Here is a 13,109-nt window from a genome sequence, read left to right on the forward strand (position 1 = left end):
TTGCCAGCTTATGTCTCGTGTATTGACCATTGGCCCTGACTCGCTGCCTCTTGCCTTTCATGATTTCGAATTGTTACATGTGGAAGCATGTCGACAACATCTCCTTCCCTCATCGTCGTCATGTGAAAGTCTCATTTCAACCAGACGCCTGGTCAACCGCTCACAAGACTGGTTTCTGTAGCATTCACATCTCGTTGCTATGCATTTGCATCTCTAATGTATCTGCATCCTCTGCCACTTGACCCTTAGTATCTTCGTTGAAAACACGCTTCATTCTAATCTTTGATCCTTATCGCAAATTTGCAACAGACAGCCACATACTATTGACTCCTGCTGGGCTGGCTTGGCTTGGCTTGGCTCTAAACCTCGGTATCTATCCATCCGCAAATATTGGCTTTTCATTTTGCCCGGGCTAGACCACTATTGCATCATGTTGTTCTCGAAACAGAGTTCATCCCCAAAGGTTGCCGATGGGAATCGGGTTGTCAGCTAGAAGCTGTGGAACAATAAATCCCACCAGCCATCAAGTAATGGCAATAAAGACCAAATCAAACCTGCCAAGGTCACCAATCGTCGATGGTTTTCCACTTTTCGCCCCAAACCACAACCATACAAGGAAAAATCCACGTCCAATTCTAGTCATGGTGCCTCAGATAGTCAAACTGAAGGCGAATCCACGGAGAAGCCAGGTATGCTCACTCCAACTTGCATTCTCTGCTCGCTGCTGACTCCATGATTCTTCCTGTTGCAGGCCGGTCTGTGAATGTGAATCACCGAAGAAGCCTCAGCAACGTCTTCAAGACAGTCAGAGCAAGATACTCCCGCGACAAGCTGGAAAAGAATGAACTGGACACCAGCGACCCGGAGGTGACGGAAGTTGCAGAGCCCACCTCGTCAAGTAGTGAAGACTCTACCTCTGTCAAGTTGGAAAGGAGGCAATTCTCCCCCCCTCCTCAATTGGATGTTCTATCTGATTTTTCTTCCCATGAATCTACGGCAGAGCCTTCTACTTTTCGGGCTGGTCTGGAAAAGGCTGTGGCTGACATTAACAACAAGTACGGAACGCCAGCAAGTACCTGCTTGGCAGAGGGTTTGACAGATGCCGGTGTTAGCAGACTCATGAATGCCAATTCACTGCCGTTTCATACAAGAGGTATCTTTCGTCCTCGGTATCAACTGCCCATGTTCGTACATGCTCCAGCGAGGACTGCTCAATCTACGGCCGGGGAATTACAGCAGCTCTCACCGACAGCATCAGCTGAGTCTGTTTCACTAGATACCAAAGACAACAAAGAAGGAGGCTGCCAACTGCCAACTCTTATGCTGGACAAAGTACTAGGCCCAAGCTTCGACCTTGGAGAATTTATGGCTCCAGAGAATGCAACTGAACAGACATCTGAACTGAGTGAATCAGGAGGGCACATCGCAACCGAGTCCATGGAAGTGGCATCATCCAAGAACTCCACACGAACTGTCGTTCGCGAAGTTGACGTGAACAGTAATGTGGATGTTGGGCCAGACTTAGATGCCGAGGAACACGAATCGGAAAACGCCGTCCCACCTGTCACATCTAACCAAGTACCGTCGCCTCTGATCAGAATTACGACTAGTACTGAAAATATTAGTCTTCGATCAGCTGAATCGGTGCACTGCCATCAAAGAAACCGTTCCAATAGCGATCAACCACCACGAAGCCCCTCCGGGTCAAACATTGGAAGTTTTGATCGTGAAAGTCTAATATCGGAGATTTCCAGCAGCGATGTTAGACGTCTACGTTCTAAAAGCTCTCCTACTAATTCGGAGAGCTATTCTGAAATTATGGTGAAACACCGTCAGCTTTCTGGGAGTAGTCGAGTCTCCAACTCAGCCGAAGACAATGTACCCTCAGTGTCCGAGCTTGTCAGCAAGTTTCGGCAGATGGGTTCCGTGCCAGGAACCTTTCCTGCCAACTCGCTTTCAGATACCTCCGTTGCTCATCCAGCTTTGAGGAAAATATCACGAGGCAAACAGTTTGAGACATTTCGCAGTCGGTTTTCAAACGACTCCGAAGGAGGCTCCAGTGTACTCTCCAATCTCGGGGAAGCGCCAGACGACTTGCAGATAGTTGTCCCAGAACCTGGAACGCGAGACCCAAACTTTCTCTCGTCTGAGAATTTTGAGGCCTAGAGAGGAGGGGTTGTAACAGAACAGCATCATTATCAGACGAGAATAACCTCGAGTATTCGTGGCGCAGGATAAGCATAGAGACTCTCAACCATGCGTCAACCCTGCTACGTAGCAGGTCTAATTTTTGGACGACCAATAATGATGAAGAGTAGTATTTTAGTACATTTAACTTTCAAATCAATCCAAAACCCGGTCAACTCCAAACCTACTCGTCTTTGTGCAGAGATTGATGAATATTCAAATGTCGCCAACAACTAGTGTACAAGATTCGCTAGAGTCTCTGATGGATTGTTTAAACAAAGATAGGATATTTCTTATCCTCTCAAATTTATGCTTAACCATTCTAAAAATCAACGCCGGTCTCGTCGCAATGAAACTGGTTCCCAAGACCTTGTTGTGTCCCAAACAAAGTCACCCCCCTGTCGACGAGCACCCTCGTGAGCGCCATCCGGGGCCTCATCCTCCACTACCTGCTCGGCATCTGTCGTCCGGCGCAACTTTGGTTCCGTCTGCTCACGGGTAGAGTAAAAGGCTTGAATTTCCCGGTTTATCTTGGCTCCTACAGGTCGCAATTCTCGCAGGTCCTTCTCCGGAAGCATGCCCTCGTTGACGACCTTGTTAAATGCGGAGAACATGAGTCGAGCAAGGGCAATCACTTCTCGTTTATCGTTGTACAAGATGCCTTCATCTTTTTTGTTGGTTGGGGAGGGCGTAGCTTTGAAGTAGTGGTAGTGGACTTTCTTGTAGGGGTCCCAGAGACGAGCCAGGGCAGTGGTGATTTGGATGCCGTATTCGCGCTTCGCACCTTGTTCGTCGCCCTTTTGGGCCTTGGTCCGGAGACGGTAGTGGCTGACGAGGGCGACGCGCAAGTAGAGGCGGAGCGTGTAAATGTCAGGAACGTCAAGACGGTCCATCATGGAGTTGAGAATTGCTGTGGAATTCTCAATGGCGTTTTCGTTGATGTTGTCGCGTACGCAGGTCTCCATTGCGATTTGGTAGGGCTTGGCGTCGAGGAACTCATCGGGGAGGATGGTGATGATGGATGCTGCGTGGGCGCTGGCTTTGGCTACCTTGAGCATGCCGAACATGCGGAGCCAGTTGTCGTTGTCGGGGACGATGCCGTAATGGCGGACCATGAGGTTCCAGTATTTGATGCCCACTGTTGTGAGATTGGAGGATGCGAGGGTTTTGAGGAGAAGGGCAAGGGTGTTGCGGCTGGGGATGGCGTACACGGCCTTTGATGAAGTGACTGCCTTGGAAGCGCCTTTGACGGCAATATTTTGCATGTCCGGATCCTGGAAGGGGTCTGAACCAAGTGTCTTGGTCAAGTTGGGCACGTTCATGGTCTGTTGTAGGAGGTCTAGAACGTCTCGTTTGTCCTCCCGCTTGGGGGCAAGTAAGAGCACGCGGCCCATGGAGCATACTAGTTCTTCGTCAATGACGATTCTACCCTGCTTCCACTTGTCCATGACTTCCATCCACAGGCTCTTTGCTTGGTCGACAACCTTTTGCAGGTTTGCAGATTGCTGCTCATAGGGAAGCTCCTTGATGTCCTTCATGGCGCTGTGCCGCAGGGCATTTAAGATGGTGGTGTATGTATATGCCGTGGGCGCTCGCGTCGAGTCATTGGCGGTATTGGCAATCAGAAACATTGAATCCAGATCTCCGGCCTTGGCGCAAACATTTAGGACGGCATTGAGGTGTGTCGAGTTTGGCTGGATGCGTTTATCAGCCATGAGCATGTTGTAGTGTTTTACGGCTTCGGCGACTGCAGCCTTGGGGTGTTGTGACTTGGCGCAACCTCTGAAGATGATGGTAAAGGTTTGGACATTTGGTAATTGGCCACGTTTCTTCATCTATATGAGGGTTATCACCATGTTAGTGACTGCGGTGGAGGAGGTGGAATTGGATCTGGCGAGCTTACATCATTGAATAGCTTGATTGCATATTTCAGCTTCTGCTTCTCCAGCTGGTAGTTGATAAGATGGTTCCAAGAGACGACTACTTGGCGATCTTTGCTTGCTTGTTGTGTAAGGAGTAGAGCTTCGTCGAAACGATCCTTTGCGAGCGTCTGGTCGACATGTTGCGCAATCTTCCACTGGTCGTCCATGTGGCTCAGGTGCTTATTCACAGCACGCTGTAGCTTCTCCCGCTGTTTCTTCTCAGCGACAGACTGGTCTTCATTCGGTACTTGTAAAGTCTTCGGGGCATCGACGGGTGAGGCCGTGGCAGGTGACGCAGTCGCATACGATCTGTTGTGTTGGCGTAGTTGAGCCGCTGCTCTGAGAGCTGAAGCTTCCGCAGCGCGGCCATGAGCAGCCACTTGGATGGTCCTGAGCAGACAGGCCCGACAGGAAAGGAAGCTTCCTGCCATTGTGGACGAGCCTGTTGAAATCCAAGCGTCGAGAAACTGGTTGAGGTCTGAGGATGTGCTGTCTTCAGGAGCATCAAATGCAGCTGAGCTTCATGTGGAAAAATGTCAATGTCAGTCAGGGTCTCCATACTTTTTCTGTCTCTTATCTTATCAGCTACTTTACCTTTGTACCTGTGCAGCCAGCAACTCGCGCCAAAGTGACAGCGCATGGGCGGCCCCATTGATTGGCTGTCGCGTCTCATTCTCACATCCAGCGCAAAGCAGCACCAGTTGACCCTTGAAAGACCATTTGATCCGCCACCATTCTTCTGAGCCTCATTCCTCAGCGTCAGCCAAACCAAACCCTTCCAGCATTGCAATACATTGTTATTTCTCCTTCTCTATACTAAAGCAGTTTTCATTGCGGGACGTCTTTGCGCATTAGACACAATGGCGCCGAATGCCCCCGATTTTCAAAAGCTCATCACCGATGGTACACCTCTGCCTCGCATGGCCACAGACTCACATCTGGCCCCTTGCTAACATCGGCAACACAGCACGGGAGCGGAAGAAGAATTCAGCTCTAGCCGACAGAATCTTCAGTCGAGATAGACGACAGAGTGCGCCATCGAAACTCAAGCCCACGCCTGGCGGCTCCCTGGCGAGTCGTGTGGGAGTGAAAAAGGTAGGCATACATCTCGATATCACAACCACCACCAATTCGGACTCCTGTTAACGAATATACGTTTGATATAGCAACGCGCCCCTGCCGCAGCTGCCGCCGCCGCAGTCAACACCCGCAGAGCCAGCCTACCCGCCGGCAACGTCAACGGCGAATGGACACACGATCTTCATGACTCCGTCAACGGCAAATCTGCCAAAGGCGGCTCCCTCAGCTCCCGCATCACCCTCCCCGGCGCGAAGACCAACAATGCCACCACCACCAAAAGAGCGGCAAATCGCAAGGCAAAGCTTGCCGCTGCGGTCGACAAGATGGACACCGACCAAGTCAACGTAGTCACTCCAACGACTCAAACCCGAAGCGGAATGGGGCTCACCATCCGTGGTCTCGCCGGTCCTTTCGCTCTCCTGGGTCAGAATTTCGCCCCTGGAACAACTGCGGCGGATATCGAAAGCGCCATGACGCCCATTGGCGGCGAAATGGTCAGCTGCAAGATTGTCAAGACGAAGCCTTTCCTCATTGCCGAAATGGTGTTTGTTTCGCGGGAAGGCGGAGAACGGGTCATTGACACGTTTAACAATAAGACTGTAAGTATTTACAACATTTACACTCTACACTCAGCACTTCCATCATTTATATGTTTTTTACCTCTTATCAAAAAAAAAAAAATCAGCCAGCCTAACAGTGGATTGCCCAGGCCGACGGACGAGTCCTCAAAATCTACCCCAAGGTAGGCGGCTACCAAGCCTCCGCCTCAGACCGGAGCAACGAACCACCAGCAAACGCCCCCAGCGGTCCAAAATCCTCAAAGGCATCAACACGAGACCAAGTGGTCGATGGATCCATGGGATTCCCCGACCTAATGGACGCAGATGGAAAGACCAACTCTTCGGGGAACAACCGACTCTATAGCGACAAGATGGTTGGAGGGAACAAGAGAGGTCGTGGATTTCAAAGGGGCAAAGGCAGGTGATTAATTACACTCACGCATGCTTGATAAACCCATTTTGCTACGTTTAGTAGCTATTTTTCATCACATGTAAAGACTTAGGCGTGTGGGCGGCTCAATCTGGAGTACGGGCGTTTTGGAACTGGCTTGACACGATATGATGCGAGGTTGTGACTACTCCTGGTACTGTTGTGTATTAGCAACAAAAAGAAAAATCATCATCACATAGGGAGTCTGTACACTACATTTTATTCCAACATCTCTCATAGCAGTAGCATAGGGGGGTAAGCCGATACCTTTCACACACGAGACACAGCCAAGTGACAGACAACTTTTGTAGAAATATTTCGTCTTCGCCTGTTCAGGTAAACTATATGCTTGTCTTTCCCAACCATCCGCCGTCATCCCATCATACAAGAACGCAATTCGCACCGCCGCCGCCATCCATCCGTCCTGTTAAACTAAAACATGAAGAAGATAAGGCGAGAAAAAACGGGTTGGGGGAAAAGTAGGATTCGCAAACATAAACCAACCCAAGCCATCCGCAGCATTCTTTTGCTATGCAAACGTCCCCTTATTTTTGAACCGCCCATCTCATCGTCGTACACGCGGGAGAAAGGTTAGAAAAGGAAAAAGGGGTGAAGAACCGAACGAGAGACACAACAGAGGCAGAGGGAAAACACAATTCGTATCTACAAGTAACCCTCGTTTCTTTTTCTCTGGCTGCATTCATCCTCCCACCCTCATGCTACTGTGTGCAAGACAAAGAAGAAAAAAGTCACCCGTCCACCATAAACCGCCCGTTCGTATGCCACCGCGTCTATCTCAATCTTATGCCATGTGGGCAAGCATTCGGTTAAGCCTCAGCTCTTTCCCGCATCAAAGAACCAAAAATGTAAACAGAAACGATGTAAAAGGGGATAGTAGGCATGATTATTGTAGTCCACATCCCGCCAGCATGAAAGGACGTGAAGCAGCCAGCCTGTAGAGATACATAGCATCTATTGGGCCTCGGATTGGCTCAGGTCAAGTTTGCCTGCTAGGCCACACGCTTTTAGAGAACATCATTCCAGATGCTAAACCGCCTTGTTCCCCGGCAGTCCCGGATATTTGGCCTGCGCATTGTGCATACAACTTCATCGCAAATCTTGGTCCCCGAGCAGTGTCCCGCCTGTGGTATTATATTGCTGTTGCCGCTAAGCCATACCAATAGCAAAGGCATCGCGCTTGTCTTGACTTCGGTACATATCCAGACGTCCACGACAAAACGATAGCAAAGCATTTTGTGCGCACTGCAATTGCTCCGAATGACGGTGTACGACTAAACGGCAAGTTGTGGGATAAACACGCTGCCACAGTCCTCTGACCGTCCTTGCTGCTGCTTCTTTGCTGGATGCCAATGATTGGTCTTGGTAGGACTTTCAATGCCAGGGGTTTTGATTTCCCATGAATCCTTCTTCAAGGGTGCGTTCCTCGAGATTGCGAATAAAATCGCGATTTCCCCTGCCGCCTTGTTGGGCCCTGCTTCCACGTCGGCCGGCACGTCCAGGAGTGTTGTCCACGCCAACCATACCTTCACCGGGAGGCGGGTAGTAGGCCGGGCTGGGTTGAAGGCGGATGGGTTGGCTTGGGTCGAGATGACTTGCTACCCGTTGAATAGCAGCTGGGATACCACTTTGTTGTTGTTCCATGGTCGATGCCCTCTGTCTGTTCGTTCTCATACCTCCTTGCTGATACATGTTTGGCTGAGGAACATTGCCGTACTGGGCGGCAGGCATCGGTTGGGGTGGTTGGCTCATGACCATAGGACCATACTGGCCCGCCTGGGGTCCGTACGGTGGCGCCATATTGCCATGGCTCCCGGCAGGTGAATAGACGGCGTTGCTGCCATACATGGGAGGCTGAACATGCCCTGGCTGTGGAGGGTACTGGCCCGCAGCAGCCATGTTCGCATACGCTCCCTGTGCGGCCGAATGCGCAGCAGAATTGGCTTGAGCTTGTGCCGCCTGAGCACGCTGCTTGCTCAGGGCCTCTGCCTGCTGCTGCTGTTGTGTTCCTGGTGCCGGCGATCGATTCAAAGAACTTGCTTTGAGATTCATGGGGGGAACAAAAGGGCCCGTGAACTTTTGCTGCGTAATGAATGGATGCAGCTTGGCTTGTTGGGGGGACCATCTCTCCAGGGGATTGATGGTTAACAAGCCTCGCACAAAATCGATGAAGGCTATTCGGTTGTTCATTTCTGCGGAGAGAGGTTATGGTCAGATTGATTTCAAATCCAATAGTTGAATGACAGAATATACAAACCTCGATCGATTTCGCTTTGCTTCATGTTCTTGCGCGGCATGGGGTATGATTTGATGATATCGGGCAAGGTGCTTTGTTGGAAGTACTTCTTGCTAGGCTGTTCCTTCGTGTTGTGCTCCCGAGCGTACTGTTCCATGCTCTTCAAGTGATATGTCCGTCTACCGAATTCGTCTTGGCGCTTCTCAAAGAACTCGCCGGCCTGTTTGCCCATCTCAATCATCCAGTTCTGAGGATTGCCAAGCATCTCGACGATCCGTGAGACTTGGTTATACTCTGATGATCCCGGGAATAGCGGCAGACCAAGGAAGAGTTCAACTACAATACAACCCAAGGACCACATATCGATAGCCGACGAGTATGGCAGGCCAAGGAGCACCTCTGGTGAGCGGTAGAATCTGGATTGGATGTATGTATACACTGTTTGTCGCTCGTCGCAAGCGGATCCGAAATCGATAATCTTGATAATGGGGCTCTCCAAGTTTTTGAGCAGAATATTTTCTGGCTTGAGATCGCAATGAATCAGGCGAGCTTTGTTCAACAAGGCGAGGCCATTGAGTAGTTGTTGTGCAAATACTCGAACAAGAGTGGTACTGAGTCCACGGAATTGGTTCTGCTTGATAAGCTCGTACAAGTTAACACTCAATAATTCGAATACTAGACAAAGATGTTGCCGGTGAATAAATGTGTCCTTCAGTCGCAAGAGATGATGGTCATCATTCTTGTCGAGTTTCGTGTTCAGCTATACGGGACGTGTTAGTAATAGAGGCGGTCACTTATAGAACATCGCACCAGCTCAAATGCAGGCGAGGCTTAGAACTGACCAAATCGAGCACCGAAACTTCCATCATACTCTGGTTAAAATAAGCTGTACGGTTTTTTATGACCTTGACGGCGACAACTTCTTGCGTCTTCAAATTTTGACACTTGACGACCTGACCGAAAGTGCCTTGACCAAGCACATCTAAGATAAGGTAACGATTCCTATCGTATAGAGTTAGCAATTTGGCCCGAGTAGGTGTGAATTCTGGGAAGGACGATGGACTGCCGCCTCGATCGATTGCACATCCGCTAGGGAAATATCTCACTTGTGACCTGCTTCCTCCGAGCCCAAGATGTCGTTCACGTAGAGAATATAGTCACTATCCTCGTTGTCATAGCCATCATTCTTGACTCCTTTGCTGGGTTTAGTCAGGACTCGACGAGGGTTCCTCGAGGTCTCGTATTTGAAGCTAGGGTTGCATATGCGGTATGTAGCCGGCAAGTGAGATGTAAGAGCTTGGAGAGGCTGCAATGCATGATTAGCAAGGTCACAGATGCTTCCCCCCCATCATTGCCAATCCCAATGCCTGCACTGCAGCGCGAGGGACTCAGAGTAACTTACACTGATGAAACCTCCCTCTGGATTAGCTCGTCTGAAAGCTGGTTGACGGTTGTTCTTCGGTCGCAGCTCAGTCAGAGCTCGCACCTTGCGGAACTCGGGCACAGGCTTCTGCGCCGGTTGGCTCGGTCGTGCGGGGGACTTGGGGCCATTAGAATAGGCCGCGTCGAGGTTTGCCACAGCAGAGGAAGGGTAGCCATCTTGCGATGAGGCAAAAGGAGTGATTGGAGGCAGTTGTTGACCGCCTTGGCGTCCGGCGTAGTAGGGACTCTGAGGATATTCAGGCTGGGCGCTCGGTGACTGTCCTTGCGGGGGCGGGTTCGCAAATTGACTCGTTTTAGGTGCGTAGGGCGAGGTGGGAGACAGCGTGTCCATGGGAGAGTATCTCTGGGCGGCAGACGACGGTTGTTGCTCATGGGGCGACTGGAGGTTGGAGGAGCGACCACTAGAGGGATGTGACTGGTGATGAGGCCTCATAGGATACTTGATGCCGGCGTGGGCATCGTGGGCATCATGCATTGCGACGTCTCCGTTGCCGTCGCGAGGAGAAGGACCAGCTGCCATGGGGGATGAGGTGGCTGGATTTGGTCCGGCGAGGTTCATGGGATGGCCAGAGGGGTGGATGTGAGGAAGACCAGCAGCGCGGTGATATTGCCCGTGATCGTAGCCATAGGGCGCGGCAGCAGGAGGCGGCGGCTGGCCTGCATAGTCTCTAGGCATTTGTCCTCCGCCGTTGTGTCGTCGCGAGGCACCGGCCGGGTCGGGATACTGCTGCCACGATTGATCCATGGTGGGGAGGTGGTAACGCAGCAGGACGACGACGACGACGAAGATGACGAGAAGGCGGCAGAAACGGCAGCAATGGCAGCGGTGAGGAGCGCAGCAGGGCCGCCGTTATGGCCGTCGTCGAAGAATGACCCCAAGGTCAACTGGTGCGGAGATGCTAGAGAAGAGCGCAAGTTGTGGCAAAATGAACGGCGTCGCTGCGAGCTGGCAAAGCTCCCGAGCTCCAAGAAGGACGGCCAGAAGATGATTGTGGTATGGAGTGGTAGTGTCAACTGCACATGTGTCTGGTGGTTTCAATGTCGGTCGCTGGGTGGACGATTAGTCGCGCTATGCTCATGGAGCTGAGCTGACGAGAGTCAAGTCTGGTCCAGTCTTGTTCTGGTCTTGGTGCGGTCTGGGGGGGCGCGAATTGCGGCGGGCGGGGACGTCGAAGGAACTTGACTTGACTTGACAACTCTGGCTTGCCGTCTGACTTCTAGTTTGTAAATTTGCCGGGCAGCCCGCTTGCCAAACACTTTGAACTTACTTGGACCCAGCCCAATTTGCCGCGTACTCGGTAGATAGTGTAATTATTCGACTGCTTGCTCGTTCGTTTGTGCCTTCTTGGATGGATTGGTGGTGCAGGAGGTCTCACCCAAAAGCTGGCTGCATGGAGAACAGACCAGGATCAGAGGCGATGGAGACGGAGAGGGAGGGAGAGAGGGGAGTGAGAGCACTTGAGAGCCTGGCGGACTGGGGATTGACTGGGACGTGCTGTGACTGGGCCTGGGACCAGCCGTGGGCTGGCAACATGGGTCAGTACATGGTGCTGGCACTCCTAGGAAGCAGCACAGTCAAGTTGCAGCACCAGACCAGCCCGCCCCAGTCTGGTCTGCTTGACCTGTGCTGCTGCTTGGCTTGACGACTGGACTTGGCCCATTTGATGGGTGCCAGCTCGAGGCTAGGCTCAAACCAGCACTTGACACTCACGCTGGGATCAAATTGATTGGTCCTGTCCACTCAAAGCTACTGTGGGAATTGGGCATCGTGATGCCAGGCTCTAGCAGACGCCCAAGATTCTCAATGAAACAGATTTTGACTCGACACGGTCGGGTTGCCCGCAATCAGTTCATCATCACCATCATCATCATCCAAACACTTCTCGCGTGGCAAGAAAACATCCAAGCGCAATTTCGGTGTGAATGTGAATTGTGGGACACGGCAACAAGGGAATATTACTCGGCAGTCATGACAGAATCAGTCTCCATCCAACCATCCAGTCTGACCAGACACCAGACTGTACACACAGGCCGCACCTGGTGGAAAGCTTTCACTGGTTGTGGTCGGGAGGCGTCCATTTGGTCGGAATAACGGAGCCCAGCATATTACATTGAGCATTCAGCAATGTAGAGGCACTGTGAGTTGCGTGCCTTGAATTGTCACGCATATGAGTGACATATGGGCCATTGCAAACGAAGACGGCATATAAAACATGGAGGCTTTCCATCCATGTCTAGCTCCCAGTCTTGTGAAGGCATCTTCAACCAGACATCCTTGACCACTGCCGAATGCTGCAGGCGTCTCATTGTGCGTTCCAAAAATTTCAAACGCCAGGACGAGGGAGAACAAAAAAACAAAAAAATTGACCAGATAATGAGCTCATAGATGCCATCCAATGCCCGTCCGCATTCCAGGAGCTAGCAATTGAGGCTTTCGCTGGTTCGTTGATTTGCCAGAGGTGACCAGTTTATGGCTGCGCCAGTCCCAAGTGGGGGAAACCCGATAGGCGACCCGAGATGGACCAGACATGGAACATTGAAGCTTGATGAAATGTGAGTGAGGTTCAGGTCTGGGCCGCGAGTCCAATAGGTGAGGTGCGGGTCTGGTTCAGACCAGACAAGACGACATGCAGTGGGGAGTCAATTCATATCACTTTGTCTGCTGAGACACATTGAGATGTGTTGCTGTATACTTGGATGTGGGCAAATACTTTTTTATCACAACGTGTCAACCAGACCATTTAACTCTATATCAATATCCATGCATCATTTCCAAATGCCGACTGTCCTTTTTCAGAGTCAAGTTTTGTATCACGGACCCAATCATTCCTTGGCCGTCGATGGAGTGGCATGACAAACTTGGTGTGACGAGCCGGGCTCATGTTTTCATGTCGGGGCTCGGCGGCTAACTTACATGTCATTGACTGGCTGGCACATTACCATGTAGAAAAAGCAGCAGACATCACATCATGTTTTGGTGCTTCTCTAATACCAACTCCATCATCACCATTCTTAGTAGTGGAGGGTACAATTCTTACCTCAGATGTGGTGGGTGCTCTTCAATTCAACCATTGGTGGCTTTGGTCCAACTCCAGTTTCCAACGGGCTTGTTCAATCTGGGTGACGAAAAGTTAACTGATCCATGGTCATCCTCCGTCTCATTTGGTCCGTGTCCCAGTATGTGATCGAACTCAAAGAGACATCACATTCACACTGCCAAGTCTTTGCGTCTG

The 13,109-nt window shown here is 51.1% G+C and overlaps 4 protein-coding genes across 4 annotated transcripts; 2 read left to right on the top strand and 2 right to left on the bottom strand.

Moving 5' to 3' along the window:
- Positions 1-732: 732 nt before the first annotated feature.
- On the top strand, positions 733-2,166 carry VFPPC_04468 (Mss4-like protein; the record flags this gene model as incomplete). Its single annotated transcript, XM_018283817.1, has 1 exon — positions 733-2,166. The coding sequence occupies one exon, from the start codon at positions 733-735 to the stop codon at positions 2,164-2,166; it is 1,434 nt and encodes a 477-aa protein (XP_018145049.1).
- Positions 2,167-2,516: 350 nt separating this feature from the next.
- VFPPC_04469 (pentatricopeptide repeat protein) lies at positions 2,517-4,540 on the bottom strand (the record flags this gene model as incomplete). Its single annotated transcript, XM_018283818.1, has 2 exons — positions 2,517-4,022; positions 4,091-4,540. The coding sequence occupies 2 exons, from the start codon at positions 4,538-4,540 to the stop codon at positions 2,517-2,519; spliced, it is 1,956 nt and encodes a 651-aa protein (XP_018145050.1).
- A 429-nt stretch (positions 4,541-4,969) lies between these two features.
- Positions 4,970-6,174, top strand: VFPPC_04470 (pentatricopeptide repeat protein; the record flags this gene model as incomplete). Its single annotated transcript, XM_018283819.1, has 4 exons — positions 4,970-5,012; positions 5,077-5,204; positions 5,276-5,788; positions 5,899-6,174. 4 exons carry the CDS (start codon positions 4,970-4,972, stop codon positions 6,172-6,174), a joined length of 960 nt encoding a protein of 319 aa, XP_018145051.1.
- A 1,297-nt stretch (positions 6,175-7,471) lies between these two features.
- VFPPC_04471 (kinase Yak1) lies at positions 7,472-10,621 on the bottom strand (the record flags this gene model as incomplete). Its single annotated transcript, XM_022428402.1, has 6 exons — positions 7,472-7,671; positions 7,724-8,389; positions 8,455-9,193; positions 9,276-9,435; positions 9,540-9,739; positions 9,836-10,621. The coding sequence occupies 6 exons, from the start codon at positions 10,619-10,621 to the stop codon at positions 7,472-7,474; spliced, it is 2,751 nt and encodes a 916-aa protein (XP_022284471.1).
- Between the last annotated feature and the right edge of the window lie 2,488 nt (positions 10,622-13,109).

Source organism: Pochonia chlamydosporia, chromosome 3, assembly GCF_001653235.2.
Source record: "Pochonia chlamydosporia 170 chromosome 3, whole genome shotgun sequence".
Taxonomy (NCBI): domain Eukaryota; kingdom Fungi; phylum Ascomycota; class Sordariomycetes; order Hypocreales; family Clavicipitaceae; genus Pochonia; species Pochonia chlamydosporia.